The sequence below is a fragment of the Sparus aurata genome, chromosome 20, assembly GCF_900880675.1.
Source record: "Sparus aurata chromosome 20, fSpaAur1.1, whole genome shotgun sequence".
Lineage (NCBI taxonomy): Eukaryota > Metazoa > Chordata > Actinopteri > Spariformes > Sparidae > Sparus > Sparus aurata.
In genome coordinates this window covers 18,345,632-18,362,547 of record NC_044206.1, presented here as the reverse complement: position 1 = coordinate 18,362,547, position 16,916 = coordinate 18,345,632, and the positions used below count along the sequence as shown (strand labels likewise).

Genomic DNA, 16,916 nt, shown 5'->3' with positions numbered 1-16,916 from the left:
GGAGGAAACGGGCAAGGGCTAATTAATAATAATATTGCTGCATATATGAGATTTAGGACAGGAAATATGGAAACTATGAAAACGTAAAAATGGTTAATCACACAATATTACGCATGTGAAAGTACAGAGGTATAATCAGCTAAATGTTCAATGCCTACGCACTGAAAGTACAAGTATGTAGCCTATGATAATTAAAAGGTGTAAACATAAACTTGTAAATGTCAACCTCTTGTGGTGAGGAGATTTCAAGGGTCATCAGGTCATGAGTCATGGCCAATTCATCCTTAAGTTATTGAGATGGTTCTGTCTGGATCAAAGTGGTGGAATGACCAACAGGCCATCGTGTTGGCGTTGCGCGCACGGCCCAAAAGCTCAATTCAAAGATGACCTGAAAGAACTGTACCGTCAAGGGCTTAGGGTGATGTGAATCCTTAGTCTCTGTGTCATTATGTAAGAGAAAGAGCTCCTGGGGTCAGAATTTTTAAGGTATTGTGGATTGATCCTCCTCTGAATTTGTTTATATTCTCTCTCTCTCTCTCTCTCTCTCTCTCTCTCACAAACACACAGTGAGACAAACCATGTCAAAGCCTACGTTGAGCAGTAAAAAAAAAACCTTGGACGCTGACCAAAATATTGGTCATCAATCTGATTCTGAAAATGACTGACAGAGAGCAACTTTTATCCCCAGTAATGCCAGCTCTCCACATGCTGGAGCTTTCCCCAATCTCATCCATTATTGCCCTCTTTATCCCTCCCATCTGCAGGGCTTTTGCGATACGCAGTATACGTGAATCATATGTGTCCTAAACGTGAACATGATCTGAGAGATTGAAACGCTGCCTGGCAGCTGTGGGCTTCACGTGTACATGCTTTAATGAAGCACCTGCATATTTACAGATGTTAGCATCTGTTGCAAGTGCCCTGGATTGGAGGTTTAATTTTAGAGGAGCGGCCAGATGGTGGACAAGAGGATTACTACCCTAAGCCTTTGTCATCTGCTGCTACACACTGACTGTTTATAGGCAAATACGAGGTGGACCCCCACTGGTCCCTCATATTCTGCCCCGACCTGCTCCGACCTGCTCAGACAAAGTAGTAAAATACTCTATGTGAGTTCTGGCTGATTATGTAGCAGCGGTAAGAAGTTTCCTGATTTTAAACACTGCTCACGATTAATCCGATCTGCTGCTCAAGATGTTCTAATGTTGATGGGTTTACAGATTATTGACTTTATTTGAAATAAGCACCTAAAACACAGTTATTGTTGCCATTATAAAATGAATGGATTATCCCATTTTGGGAATAGTCCATTCTTTCCAAACATTGTGTTCCCCAATGTTCTGTGTTTGATCAGGTTGTCTTCAGGTATTAGACGCCTCGCTTTCATGCTTTTTAATATATTTTCAAGATAGTTTCAACTAAAATCAAGACAGAATTATCCTTTTTCTTCTTTAAGCACAGGTTGGGTAATCTCATTTTAGTGTGTGTGCACATATAAAGTGGTCAGTTGTAGGTACATTAATGAATGTGTCTAAGTCCTGATTGGGGATCTGTTTAAAAAACTTTTATAAATGACGTGACATTTTGATATTATTTCAGGGTTTTTCTACTGTGACACCATGTCAAAATGTCTTCAAGAAACATGTCAGCTCATCCTCTGCTGGATTTTAAGAAGTTCAAAAGAGACAAGAGAAAAATCTGATAAAAAGGCATCACTTTGATTTGTTTATTGAATGACTTTTATTGTTGAAATTACTGAGTATTTTGCCTGAAATAAATGAACTATTTCCATCCTCTTTATCCCATTACAGAAGTGCAATATCAGTGTGTATAGTGGAACACGAGTATACAGCACAGTCATTTATTGATCAGTCTATGGTGTGGCTTTTCTGTTCCATATAAATGATATTCTTTAACTCTCATTCTCATTATAAACAGAAACCCCACCGAGTGGAAATAAATATAAAACATAGAGAATACGAAGGACATCTGAGGCAGGCGCAACGATGTAGACAGTCGGATGTGACCTGTCTGTAACCCCCAGGATTAACGATATACTTCCACCATCAACGTAAGAGCTCTGAATTTGTCTGTGCAATCCCCTTCTTTGAACACTTACAATGCCTTCATGTTTATTTACCAGTTAGATGAGCCTAAGCGATAACACCTGGTGTATGCTGCTAGTAGTAAAACACGATTTTGTTGAAGCTCTGTGGAAGGGAAAACGAGAAAGCTGAAGTCAAAATGCGGCCGTTTACTTCCTTCTGCCGCCGCCACCGCCAGCCAGAATCATCACCAGTCTCATGAAGATGTTCAGTGTGTCCATGTAAATCCCCATACACCTGTTAGAAGCCAAAGAACATGAAATCTATTCCTTGGTGCAAGTACATAACAAACAGCAGAAAGTTGAATATTACCCTGAGACTTACGAGTTGATTGGGTCGTATTTCTGTACAGCATAGAGTGGGTGTGTCTCTGCTCTCTTGATGACCTTCTGTGTGTCATACAGGAGGAACATGCTGAACAGGACCAGGCCTCCATAGATGGCCACTGAGTACAGGCCTGCTCCGAACGCTGAGGTTGGTGGCAGGAACATTGATCCTGAGGAAGAAGGAATTGTGAGACCGAGCAGTACAGAAGTGGCTTTTATTTATGAATTTTCTTAGACTTAGGGCATTATAATATGTTCGTATAGAGCTAATCGATCAGCTACCTTCCTATAAATTCTTCCATGTTTAGGTGCTTGACACAACGCTTATTCTGGTGCCTAAATTATCAACAAATGTATAAATGTATTTGAACATGTGTCTGTGAATTATTTTAATTGCATGACAGCATCACTGTGTTTATTAATCGAGCCATCACAGAAATGATACTTGCTCATGACAGTCAGATTTTTTTTCCACAGCTGCCTCCAAAATTTCAACTGATGATTAATTTCATCCTAATTTAACTACTGATGATTTTCACACTTTATGGTTCAGTCTATAAAGACGCTCTATAAAACAATGTACCTTATTATTCATCGTTATGTCCAATTTTGTGACATGTCAACAAAATAATTTGCATAAATCAGCTGAGGAAGTGAAGTTTCTCATGTGGGAGCTTGAGGAAACAGCTATGGTAAAAAACACTTAACACCTGATACTTAGCTGTAGGCTTTCATTAAGTCAGTGAAATAATGTGCATTCACGAAGTTCACATTGGGTCATTTAACTTGGTGAAATTCTGCCAAGATGTTCATACTTCTGTATTTAAAGTGTGTTTAATCATAAGGTGTAAACACAGCAGCACAGAGCAACTGTAGTGCAATGGGAAACACATTTCTGCTAGACAACTTTGTAATGGCATGTTACCAAGGTAACTTTCCAGAGGTTTTGTCACACGGTGTCTTGTCTCACTTCTTAATATAATCCTGTGGATGAACCTTCTCTCTAAATATATAAAATATGACATTCATATTTAGAAGGGTCTATCTCATTTATACCTGAAAGAAGTCACCGACAGGACCGGTTTGCATGTTTGTGTAGAGCAAGTGAGACAGGGTTCACGAGGTGACACTAACCAATAGAGGAAGCGAAGACCACTCCAAAGCCGACTGCCAGTGGCCCACCCATGTTGAGGAACTTCTCACTTGGGGCACACATGGCCACAGTGGACAGACCTCCCACGATGCCTGCTGTGTACCAGGCGGCCCTCATCATCAAAGGCCCTCCCAGGAGGGTGAGGGGAGCGATAACAGCACCCATCACACCTGATCAATAAAGCAAGAAGATGACTGAATAGCACATTCAAAACAAACAACAACAAAACAAATGTACTGTACGGGTTTAAATACAACAGCCATTGTTACTCTCTGAGTCTTTACATGACCGCCCTCTAGTGTTCAACGGCAGCAACTACATCACAGAAAAAACGGGGCTCCGAAGAAAAATGTAGTAGAGTGATGATTTGCACAAACCTGCATGGAACATCCAAGCGAGGTGTTTGGGCACCGGGCTGTGCTCATATGAAATGGACCTGACCAGCATGCCGGCACCAATCATAGCCGCGAAAGTTGCTCCTATAGCCTGAGTTAGAACAGACATCCGACATTCATATTAATAACCTGTAAATAACTCTAAAAATACCAAGTTTGTGCTAAAATCATTATTGAAAGGTACAGATATTGCTTAACCAGCTTCATGATGTGTTAGCACTCTGTTCAGCAGGATATATATATATATATATATATATATATATTTTTTTTTTATAAAGCTTACCAGCCAGGATCCTCTCATCATCAGACCCATAAGTGCCGGGGTCCTGCTCACAGCTACAGCTGACAGAGCCGTCAGTCCGACACTGCCTGCAAAGTACATGTAGGTGGAGTGGATCCTGTCCTTCACATACTGAGGCCAGATCCTAGACAGAGATGGAAAGGCCAGGTGAACGTGTAGCTTATGTAGTAGTATATGTGCTTTAAAACAAAATCAGAAAGCTGCAACTTACACTGCTTTCTCAATGGCACCAATTTCATTGGACATGCCAAGTCCGTAGTAGCAAAGAGCTCCAAGCCCAACTGCTGCACCTCCAGCCAGAATCATTCTGCCCATGCCATCAACTGTGTACACAACAACATTTTAGACACACTTCTTTTGCACTATGTAACAAACCAAAACACTCAATAGTGTTACAAATCAACACTGTGACTTGACTGTCATGTAAAAGGTTTGAAGAAATCTGATCTGATTTAGAAATCTGCCAAAGGCTCTCAACTGTATATTTATCTACTAGTAGATGTAATAGTGATTACTTTTAATGGCGGTATCTGTTGCTGGCTCAAAAGCTGCTTCTTTGAGCTGGTCTTTTGTTGTCCTCCCACGGCGGAAACCAAATCTGGCCTTAGAGGAAAAACCCTGGTGGAAGAAAAAGAAACTTTACACAAAACATCTATTGTGGATTTACTATGTAAGATTTTTTGCCCAGCATCATCAACCAAAACTGGAATGAATTTATGTCATCCTGTGTGCAAGATGTGGAAGCAAGATGTGTCTTGTTGACAGAAACTATGGCTTAGAACAAATGTTATTCATGTGATTCAATTAGTAAGGGCACTGATGGAACAAGAAGGCTGCAGGGATGCAATTTGTGATCACCGGAAAGATTCTAAACCTCTGAACTGCTGCCAACATCCCTGATTTGTAATGCCTTCTATTCTGAATATTTGTAGGCTGCAGTTTTCTACCCTGTAGGTTTCTCTATTGCTACTTAACCTGTATTACTTTGGTCACTGCCCACAGCCCTTGATGAAACAGCTGATAAAATATGAGGCACTGGACTAGCTTAAGAAAAAAACATTTACATAACACAATGGAGGTGACATATTGTCTGGCATTTAGTCTGATTCTGTTAAACAGTATTTGGTTCCTGCATTCTTGAACAGAAGACACAAAATCTAATATATTAACTTAGAATAAACATGTCATTGAAACACAAATTTTGGAAGTATTAAAAAACAAACAGGAATTTAAGGCATGATGTATCACATTGAATGTTTTGGGGGTAGTTTCTTTGCATTCAGTGCCTATCTTCTAATGTAATTTGTTATGTATGTCAGTATCTGCTGTTATGACCCACAATTGATGAGAATTTCTTGGAACCTAAAGGTAAATGCAGCAATTAGACAGCCATGAGTGCCAGCCTGACGGTGTTTACAGTACCTGCTGGGGCCTGAGCAGCGGTGGACAGGCCTTCAGGGCGGGTGTTCTCAGGGCTGAGGAGCCCTGCGACAGCACAGGACGCAGCCCGGCGAGAGGAAGACTCCTCAGGCACGTCAGCCTCGCCACCAACATGGTTGCAGTATATTATCCTGTATCAGTCTGAGGGATGAACAGAGCGTCATGTACAGCATCTGACGGTCACGCCGCATAATGTTTGAACACATAACGCCAGCTTGTATCTATTACAATGAGAGGCATAATGGTATCGTACTGTCACGATTACACGGACCACTTAGTTAAGAAAATAAACTTTATATCATGTCTTGCTAGTCAACTAAGCTAGCTAATGTTAGCTAGCACGACATAATATTAAAGACTTTAGCTATAAACTCTTCGTGGACTACCGGTAACACAATGTTTAGATGCTTTAAATGACTTAACTTTAACAATAAACTGTTTAATTCATCATAAATGATAGAAATGTTGATATAAACTAACGTTGGGTTACATACCAAGAGAGAAACGTTCGTCTTTCACCTTTCCAGAAACAAGTGCGCAAGTTTCTGACGCAATTGTTTTGCAACCTTCGTGAAAATTCTCTATACGTGCGTCATCATTACGCGACTGGTTCGCTGGGAATTGTAGTTCGTAATCGGGTTGTCTTTCATAATCCTGTAATACTTTAATCGGTGGTGGAAGAAGGATTCAGGACTGGTTTAGAAGTATTTTTTACATAAATGAAATAACATTAATTTACAGAAAGGATTACGAAATCCTACGTTTAATGTTTCGCTGAAGTAAAAGCACATGTTTAATTCACAAAGGGTACTTAATGTAGTAGTGAAGTAGGCTGCTTTAATTCAAACTAGCCTCTTTCAGACTTTTATTTAAATTTATGTATGTATGTATATGTTTTATATATATTTTTTATATCAGAATTGATGAAGTAAAGTTTAAAGAGTGATGTGTTCATGGTGTAACTGAGGCAGAGCTAATTTTGAACATTTAACATATTGCAAGAAATAATATTTTATGAAATGATTTCATGTCATATAGGCTTTTTAATCTGTAAATTAACAAATTAACAAATCGCATACATTTAATGGAGTAAAAAGTAGGCTAAATTTCCTCTTGAAAGTATAATAACAACAACACTTTGAGTAAATTAATTGTATTTTTATTTAGGTTTACTAGAAAAATCATGTTGTAGGCAGAATCAGTTGTAGCGGCCATTTTGTATATATATATAAAAAATCTACATCATATGAAAAAAAAAAGAAAGAAAAAAAAAAGCAATTTAAAAAGCCAACGCTTCACCATGGGCTTGTATTCTATGCAGGTAAAATAAGTTCGATATCCATTAAAAGTTCTGATTTTCATGGTTTATTTTTTCCAAAAAGCAAGAAAGGAAATAAATAACAGGGGAATCCTTCATAGCTCCCCTGCACTGGTAAAACAAACAAACAAAAGACATAGGCCCACCCAGGTGCATTGTGGTCCTTCACCTATCCTTCTAACCTTGGATGCCCAGTGTTACCAAAATTCCCAAACAAAACAAAATCGTGACCAGACCAGACACTTAACGTCCTAAACAATAATTAAACTAAACTCCAACATCTGTAAATGTTTTATAGTTATCCCATCTACTCACCTACAGCACAAGTCCTGACGCACATTGCGTTTTCTCCACTAGGTGGAGCGCTTACCTCTTCTTTTGGCTGCGACCAAATCCACCACTAAAAGCAGAAAGTGGACCTAAATAACAGCATCATAACAACAGTATCAGGCCAACACCTTGTTATTCACCCCAACATTATTTCATCATGTGGTTTTAGTGTACGATATATATGTTATTATAGTAGAAACAGGGGGTCTGCGGGGGGGGGGGGGGGGGGGCGCCTCCCTGCCTGAAGCTCCGCTCCTTTGGACCAAACTTTGCCATGTGATTCACTGAGTCGCAACTGTTGCACAGACTTATCATTCAGTCCACTGAGCAGCCCTGACCTGCAGCAGCAGCCTCCCCAAACATGATCCCATCTCCTCCGCGGCTTTTACTCACTGAACGCAGTCGAGCTACTCTTTGCGCATCGGGCTGCTGTTTTTTTTTTCCCTGCTGCACATGTTAAGTTTCTTCTCGGGATGTGATGGAATTAATTTGTGTCCGGAGTCGCTCTCTGAGGGAAAGGCTGCTGACGGATGAACAGAAGCGGACTTCAAGACAGCGCAGCTCATCATGACGGTGGGTATGGAGAGCGGACGAGCTGTAACCAAAAACTTAGAAAACTAATCAAATCACATGAGAGGACTGAAAAGCTTCTTTAACACCCGAGAAATGTCCAGAACACTGTTGTACATTTCTTACACGAGAAGGACAGTGTCATCATGGGGCTCTTCTTCCTACGTTTTTATTAAGAAAGCATGACTTGTTTGTCCAGTTCGTCCCTTTGACCTTTAAAAATGCAGCGCATGCTCTCCAGAGACTAACCGCTGTGGCATTACCAGTAGCTGTTTTGTTTTTTTTCCACCATTAATCTTTCAATTCAACCTGATTATAAATCAGCAGTTGCAAAGTTGCATGCCAACACCTTTTAGGTACTAATGTGCTGCATGCTCTCTCTCTCTCTTTCCAAGTGCAAAAATCACCACATTGTCCCAAAACAGATTAAAACCAACAAGCATGAATCTCGCCCACACTCTGAGATTAATCCGACCTGTTGCCTGCATGCCACACTCCTCTACTCCTCCAACACCCTGACTGATACAGCTCGGCCCTCGCTTCTGATAAAATGTCAAACTGGCCCTGCATTTTATTCATGGTTTATTATAAGCATGTGCCATTTGATTAAAGGCTTTTAGGTGGGAAACAAACACAGCATATTCCAGTATTTTATCACAGACCTTGACAAAGTTCAACCCGCCTTTTTAAGTGTGAACAAACTCATTAAACTGCCAGTAACCATGGCGACAGCAACTATTTTAACGTTACATATGAGTGTAATAACTGTCAGTATACCAGCAGTTAAACTGACCACAAACTCTCCAAACAAATTGGACAATGATTGACAGGATTGGGAGGGTAACTTTAAAATGTTTTCTGATACCTAATCCAAGTATCACTATAATTAAGTAATGTAACTTGATTACTTTCCGTTAATTTTGGATGACCTCAATACCAAACATATGCAAATAAAGACAAGAGGAAGTACACACGAAGAAGATTACTTTTATTTATTATCAATACATGAATTGTAAGTGTTTTATTTTCTGTAACTCTAACAGTTGGTTACTTTTTTGTTTCCTAATTATGCAATCCCATTGTATGTACTACATTACTCACCAAGGCTGATGATTAAACACATCCCACTTTGTTTTAATTTGGTATGTGCCTAAGGTACTCTTGAAATATGTGTCCTCAATCATGACTGTGAATTGAGTAAATTTAGAAAATTATCTTATCTCATGAATTAAAACTAAAATGGTTTAAACCATAACAATGCATCCTTTTTTTTATATGTTAATGATGTGCTTTGTAGGCCATATGACATTTAATTTGCACTATAGTGACAGCAGCTATGAAATAAAATAAATGTAGCTTAGTACAAATGTACAGTACAGTGTTTCATTCAGTGATTTAGGCTGTAACACTACTCTTCATAACAAACAAACATTACAAAGATAGAACTCACAATATAACCGGTGACAGAAAATGACAGTTGACACATTTCTACCATCGCCCAATCTTATTCTAAGGTTTGGTAGTTTCCAGTCTGTTATTTTTGTTTCTCGAGACTCATCATCCTGCAATTATCACGCCTACATACTGTGTTTCAGAGTGGACTCCTTTATCTGATGGCCTTGAATGAAAAACAGGATGGGCATGTGACATAAACTGTATAACGCACACTCGCAATATCCCAGACAAAGTGGGCTGAGCGGTGTTTTTAATTTGTCTTCACATACGATTCGACATCAAATAAAAGGCGGCTATTAGAAGCATTTGTAGCGAGATGATAAATGGTACAGTGGCGGTTTTGTTATGAGCAGATGATCAAAAGTGTCATATGCCTCAGTGGTTTGTGAATATTCAAGAATGTCTGCTCGTGTGTGTGTGCATCTTCTTTTTTTTTTTGTTTCACACAGCAGATGCAATAAGCTGAGATAATTGGTGTACATCTAATTTACCACACAAATGACAGAACCTCAGACACACTTATTTTCTTGATGAATTGTTTATTTTAAATCACATATGGAGAGAGCTAAAACTGCTTAAATACATGCTCAGTCCTGCGTCTTATTCCTTAGGCCACATCGCTTTTTTGGTGTTTGTCTTAATTTGTTCAGGTGCGGCCGCAGTAGAACAAAAACTACTGCTTTGGTACAACAGCAGATTTACTCAAATCTTTTGTTAGTTTTTTAGACAAACTGTGACTGTTTTTGTTGAACGACCACTAACGGCTTAAGGACTCAGTAATTTCCTTTGGTGCAGCCGGCTATCTAACCACTTCTACATGGCTTGTAACATCCAGGGGCTTAGTCACTGACCCCTGTGACGTGTGAGTGACCCGGGAGTTTATGTTCTGCGATCTCAGCCCGCAGGAGGTTTAGAGTCACTCCTGTGTAAAGAGACCTTTGTGGTTGTGGCATGCGGCAGGGTGGTGCAAGACAGAGCCGATTTTTCCTCCCGCTGAAAAACGTGTCTCAGTGCACCGGGGCCGTTCACCTTTTCATTACACGTTGTTCCACGTCAACAGTGCTCTCTATTGGAGCTGTAAAACTTCCCATTCCCTTCTCGGGAGAATTTCACAGCCAGTGTCCAACCATTCCCTGTGTTGAGACTGCACTCTTTTTGGCCTGCCGCTTCTGTGCTCGGAACTGGACAGAAGTCGCAACAGGATGTGAGAACTGGACATCCAGACCCGGTCATGTATCAGGCTTCTTGCTTCCTCCGCAGCGCTGCATGTTTCGTGACATGACTACCTGACTGTAGTGAGTGAAAAGGCTGGTCTGTTGCTTGCGGCTCTGCTGATTAATAGCAGCAGTTTCACTAATGCGTCGGCCCCCTGAGGCTAGGGCTGCAAACGTTTAACAGTGATCCATCAGAGATCTCGGACACACTCAGGATACTGTGTGTAGCACCTGACAGACCCAATAATCAAATGTTTTCACAAACCCAGACGTCTGATTCAGGTCATAAAAAGAGCCACTGTACACCCCAACTGTTAACCCCCGGCATTTTTGCAAGCACACATGCCAATTTCCTCAGGGTGTCTCTTTTGCTCTTGCTCTGTTATTGACCCTTTCACCGACAGACGAGGCAAAGCAGGATTATGTTAAAATCCAAAGATTAGTCAGGGATCTGAGCCAAGCTACCATTATCTTAGAAGTTAAGTAATATCAATCTTTTAGGAATGTGCAAGACATACCCAAATAGGTATCATTAAATCCACTCTTATCTTCTGTGAATGCCCTCTATAGACCAACAGATGTACTGACTGGCCTGCAGGCTCAGAGCTCTGCAATTTATAGCTCAATGACAAGCAGGCTTTCCCCTTCAATTTCAGCCCTGTGCAGTTATACCTCTCGGTGTTTGGACATGTGTCCCGCTCAGTCAGTGTTTTAGAAGCACAAAGGTATATTATGAGGAAGCAGCAAGCCATTAGCCCACCACCAGATGGTCTACTGTACCAGTAACCTATGTCACTGAGGGCCCCTGTTGAAAAGATCTCCTCCCAGTGCTGACATGGAGGAGCAGCTGGCAGTTTGGACCACAGGCTGCTCTGCTACGTATCAGTGGGAGGTTGGGATTATCATTCGAACGCAGGCAGGCAGCTTTACGGTAGTGGAATTATGGTTTAATTACAAAATTGTGCTTGATTGCAGTTGTCTCTTCCCATTCTTTAAATAACTTCTGTAAAGACGGACTCGTAAACACTGTTTTTCATTGTGCACCAGCCTTCAGTCTTGCATGGTGGGTGGGCATGTTCCTGAAATGCACTGGTGCACTTAGAGATAACAAGGACTTCCTCGTGGGAAGAACTGGCTTAGAATCCAGTACAACACACTCAGTTATTTTCTATTCTTACCTTCTTCAGATACGATATTTTTGTCTGAGTTAATGTCTGTATGACTGGTTTTTGCAGAATATACAGTGTTGATGTGCACGGCAAACAAATACAGGAACAAACGAGGGATGACTCTGCATCACAGTGCAGTTCAAGAAATGCAACAATAAACTGTCAACTTCCCCATTTCCATGAGTACTTAAAAAAAATATCTTAAAAGAATTTCGTCATAAAGAATTGAGACAGAAGTAGTTACTCGCAGCCGTGCTCAAATGTGCAAAATGTGTAACTGACAGGTTGATGTTTATTTCGTTTATAGGATGAAACATCGCCTACAACGGGGAATACAAATAACTGGAAGGCTCTTTAAGAAGGCGACTGGAGACTTGCAAGATTGGCAGAACCTATTAAGAAGCAGTCTGTAAAAGCACATCCAGGCACAGCTACATCCAAGAATGAGGATCAAATACACAATATACATCGTCTTCTTTGTGACACTTGTTATCATTGAGAAGGAAAACAACATTATCTCAAGGTAAGTCCATTTCGGTGATGAATGGAGTGCTTTTGTGATTTTCTCTTCCCCGCTTGCCAACAGAAAATTACTGCAAAAAGTGTTGAGTTGAATAGCAAGCCTTTGACTTCTTTCTGTCAACTTTTAACTCTGTGGTTCCACTCATCCTCCAGGGTTTCAGATAAGCTCTCCTTAATGCAGACCCCCCAGACCCCTCTACCGCCGAGTGGTTTCTCCCACATACTGCTGAAGCACAATGGTTCCTTAACCTCAATCAGCAAGATGGACTCTGCCTTCACGTTGATGAAGCGGCGCCTGGAGAACTTCAGCGAGCACCAGGGGGTGGTGAGGAGGGGCAGGAAACACATCCTTCTGTTGGCCACCACCAGGACGGGCTCCTCGTTTGTGGGCGAGTTTTTCAACCAGCAGGGCGACAACATGTTTTACCTGTTCGAGCCATTGTGGCACGTCGAGAAGATGCTGACGCTGGAAACTGGTGGCACCAATGCCACCGTGGCAGCGAAGGCGTACCGTGACGTGCTCCAGCAGCTCTTCCTGTGCGACTTCTCCCTGTTGGAGAGTTTCATTGAACCCCCCCCTGTGGACCACATCACCCCTGCCCTCTTCCGCAGAGAGTCTAGCATCTCTCTTTGTGAGGACTCGGTCTGCAGTCCTCCCATCAAAGGAGTCTTTGAGCCTTATCACTGCAGGACCAGGCGCTGTGGGCCCCTGAACCTGACCATGGCGTCTGAGTCCTGCCTCCAAAAGGAGCACAGGACCATCAAGTCAGTGAGGGTGCGCCAGCTGGAGACCCTCCGTCCTCTGGCCGAGGACCCACGCCTTGACGTAAAGTTCATTCAGCTGGTTCGGGATCCCCGGGCTGTACTAGCCTCCCGCATGGTGGCTTTTGAAGCCAAATACAAGAACTGGAAACAGTGGGCTATGGATGGGGATGTGCCCATTGATGACGATGAAGTCAGAAAGCTGAAAGGGAACTGCGACAACATTAGGATGTCTGCTGAGATCGGCCTGAGACGGCCACCGTGGCTTCGCAAGCGTTACATGCTTGTTCGGTATGAGGACATTGCTCGGTTCCCCATGAGGAAGGCCACGGAAATGTACAAGTTCACTGGAATCCCGTTCACTCCACAAGCGAAATCCTGGATCCTGAGGAACATCCAAGCCTCTAAGAAGGCCAGCGGTGTCTACTCGACTCAGAAAAACTCCTCAGAACAAGTAGAGAAATGGAGGTTCAGTTTACCATTCAAAATAGCCCAGGTCGTACAGAAAGTTTGTGGGCCAACACTGAAGCTTTTTGGGTATAAATCTGTCAGCAGTGAAGAAATGCTCACAGACAAGTCGATTAGTCTGATTGAGGACAAGATGTTCAACTTTTTATCACAATCATGAACATGAACTCTGAACCCTAATGCAGGAAAAAAACAATCTTTTGGAAATTTCTGGATATTTATTAGGGTCTTTTATGCTGATACCGAGAGCTTTATATTTTCTGACTGTGCTATTTAAAGCTTTTTACTATTTAAAACAATTTGATGAAGAAAATGATTGTTGAGAGGAAAATACATCTAATCGTTTCGATTATTGAAGCAAGGGTGTTTGAAACAATATGGGTACTGTACATATGGGTATAGCAAGGTCAAAATAGAAAGCTATGTTTGTTTTTGCACTTTTTTCTCTGTTTATCATTGGCTTACCCTGCAAGTCTGTCAAGATTTATTTCCTCGCAAATATAGGAGGTCCTGGGGGAGATGGCTGTCGGTCTGTGAACAATAAGGACCTGTTTCACACTTCCAGGAATCTCCATTAGTTATTTTTGTTTGGCAACTTCTGAGTTATAAGCTGCTTTTACACCAAAGAAACTTGAAATGTTTATGCATAGCCAAAAAATGAATTGCTTTGTATAGCAATTCTCATGGCAGGAAGAGGAAATACCAATATTTTGCCGGGCAATTTCTACGCATGAGATTTAGAAGTAATGTCCCATGCTTATTTATTTATTTCTTCTCTTTGCTCAAAGTCATAATGACTCCAGCTTTGAATGTTCTCCACAGGTTCTTTTTCCCTCCGCAGGGGTACTTTTCTTGCACATGTATACTGTAGTTTGCTGTACATGCATGTTTGTAATTGGCCAAAAAGTTGTTTGAAGTTGTCCTCGGCACTGTAAGGACCCATTCTGTAAAAACAGATGTTTACACTGCCACTGTATGCAAACATTCCAACTGCAGCTGGTTTGCAGGATTGTGTGAGGTTGGTTGGCAGGTCTCTGTCTGTTGACACAAGTCTCTTGGCTGGTGAAAAAAAGAGGCCCTGATACTTTGGCCGGCCAGACAGTTTTGCTGATGTTCCAGTCTGTTCCTCTTGCATTTTGTCTGTTACAATAAACCTTCTTTTACATGAGCTGTAAACATCTCACTTTTGGCATTCATGTGGAAAAACTGCTATTTGGCCCTGAAGGAGTTTAACACTCAAGCACACCTTCTTCATTCTGTCATCTTTGTCAGTTATCTTTTTATAATGATCATACATGCTAAGCAGCATAAACGGAAGCAAATGTGGCAGGAAGAAAGTGTGGCGTGTAAATGTGGTGTTGCAATAAAAAGGAGCACCTCTCAAAGCGGTACACAGTAAACTGTTCTCCTGTAATCAATACGAGCTTCACAAAGCTTTTAACGGAGTATCTCCCTTCAGACTTCAGTGGATGTCTACATGATATTGCAGTCTTTGTTTGCTGGTGTTGTGTACCAAAAAGTAGGAACATCACATTAGCAAATAGGAACGGTGGGCACAAGTTGACCCACCGACACTGAAGGAGCATTCACAGATTATTTGCTTGAAAACACGACAAACTCCGGCCTCAGAAATCCCCGCGGTTGAGTCAACATCTCCAAGAGTCCACTGCCAGCTAGCAGCTCTGTGAGGCAAGTGCTAACATCAGCATGCTAACATGCTCATATTGACAATGCTATTATGATGATGTTTAGCGGGTTGATTGTTAACCATGGTCAAACTGTGGTTATTTGGTCATAAAACAAACTTCCATTGAACTTATTCAAACTGAAGAGATGTTGAGACGTTTTAATCTGGACCGAAGTGATACAACGACTCAATGAAACTACTCTGCTAACATGTCTAAAAACAGAATAAAAACTGAAAAAGGCAGTCGTGGTTGGGCTACAAGGAAGTGTATATGATGTGTTGTCCAACCACATTGGAAAGCAAAAGCCCTACTTTCAATTTTGACGTGGGTTGAGGGGGTTTCCAAAGCTATATGACCATGTGACAGGCACTGTCGATAGGGTATAGTGGCATAAAGCTATTCTTGTCATTTGCTTAATTGCTAGTAAGACTTCAACAGCATTGGATTCACATGTATTTGTTGAGCTGTTTTGTGCTTTATGCAATAAAGAACTCTATATATAGAATAAACACACAGTTGTGAAACACAGCCACTCACTGGTTTCCAAACCTCTTTACGTTTCGTTAGAGTGGTTAATTGAAGTGTACCTGCCGTCTTTGGCTCTACCTAAACCAAATGTTTAAGCTTTCTGCACACTGAGTAGTTTGTCTCTGAGGAGGCAGGAAAGAGGGAGGCTGTGGAGGCTGCCTTGACTTCCAGTGTGTTTACCACTGCGGGCCCGGCTATTTAAGTCTGCAAACCTAGTAATTACCTCAACTTTACATATAATGTGGTCCAAGTCATTTTTGTCCACCTGACCCCACCCGGTTACAGACATGCAGGAAAGCTGTCCTTCATATTCTTTCTGTTTCTGCCTCGTTCAATCTCTTCTACACAAGAAGCAACTTTTTATCTAAATACTTACGAATTCAAGCATCTGAGCTCTCACACACTGCACAGCGAAGCCACATCAGTGATCCTGAGTACATTTACTCATATCAACAGATCATTATCTGGTTAGTTTGGGGCTGGCTGTTCTATTTTAATGAAAAGTGTTACCAGGTCTGCAGCGTCTCAGTCTAATGAGGAGAGATTCAGCGTTTATAAACTCTTATATTGGAGTGGCTTTATGTGGGACGTGTGGAGGGTGGAGTAACTGTATGGTTGGAGCAAATATAGAATAACCACTTTCCACTGAATTAAAGCCTTCCCACCCCCCCTCTGCAGTAAAATGAGGGCACTTAGGTAACCCCACCCTCCTACTCTGTTATATGGTGCCCTGCCACATCAACCATGAGGGGTTTGAAATATGCAAAAGAGCCCGGGCAGAGGATCCGAACGATGCCATGCTGCATTATCTGTGATAAACAGACACAGAATTGAGTCAATTCAGATGTGTCTAGGAGCTAGGCATAAAACTTGTGCTGCTGCAGACGATAATGATGGTTGAGGAGGAGACATAAATCTAAATACACGGTAAATTATCTCACACCGAGGAATGCAATTCATAAAACTCAGGTTGTTGCATGCGATAATGAGTGACTGTGCGAGGCGCGGGCGCAGAATTTCAATGCACAAAGCTCGCTGTGTGCAGCTGATGAGTGATGAGGAGACAAATTAAGCAGTTTTCATCTGTCATATAAAACCATTGTATTGGATATGTCACCATTATTGAGTTTTCTCTCATCTCTCAACCATTTCCCGACTATACATGCAATCCA

At 41.5% G+C, this 16,916-nt stretch overlaps 2 protein-coding genes across 3 annotated transcripts; one reads left to right on the top strand and one right to left on the bottom strand.

Moving 5' to 3' along the window:
* Positions 1–1,712: 1,712 nt before the first annotated feature.
* ghitm (growth hormone inducible transmembrane protein) lies at positions 1,713–6,366 on the bottom strand. Of its 2 annotated transcripts, none has more exons than XM_030401261.1 (9): positions 6,215–6,366; positions 5,703–5,861; positions 4,796–4,898; positions 4,492–4,603; positions 4,263–4,404; positions 3,962–4,070; positions 3,566–3,754; positions 2,430–2,601; positions 1,713–2,342 (listed from the first exon to the last, which is right to left on the bottom strand). In XM_030401261.1, the coding sequence occupies exons 2-9, from the start codon at positions 5,832–5,834 to the stop codon at positions 2,255–2,257; spliced, it is 1,047 nt and encodes a 348-aa protein (XP_030257121.1). In that variant the 5' UTR covers positions 5,835–5,861; positions 6,215–6,366; the 3' UTR covers positions 1,713–2,254. The 2 variants fall into 2 exon arrangements, with proteins under 2 accessions (XP_030257121.1, XP_030257123.1); XM_030401263.1 differs by having other exon boundaries at positions 5,703–5,851; positions 6,215–6,283.
* Positions 6,367–7,619: 1,253 nt separating this feature from the next.
* On the top strand, positions 7,620–14,928 carry chst3b (carbohydrate (chondroitin 6) sulfotransferase 3b). Its single transcript, XM_030399238.1, has 3 exons — positions 7,620–7,941; positions 12,084–12,299; positions 12,452–14,928. The coding sequence occupies exons 2-3, from the start codon at positions 12,220–12,222 to the stop codon at positions 13,686–13,688; spliced, it is 1,317 nt and encodes a 438-aa protein (XP_030255098.1). The 5' UTR covers positions 7,620–7,941; positions 12,084–12,219; the 3' UTR covers positions 13,689–14,928.
* The last annotated feature ends 1,988 nt before the right edge of the window (positions 14,929–16,916 follow it).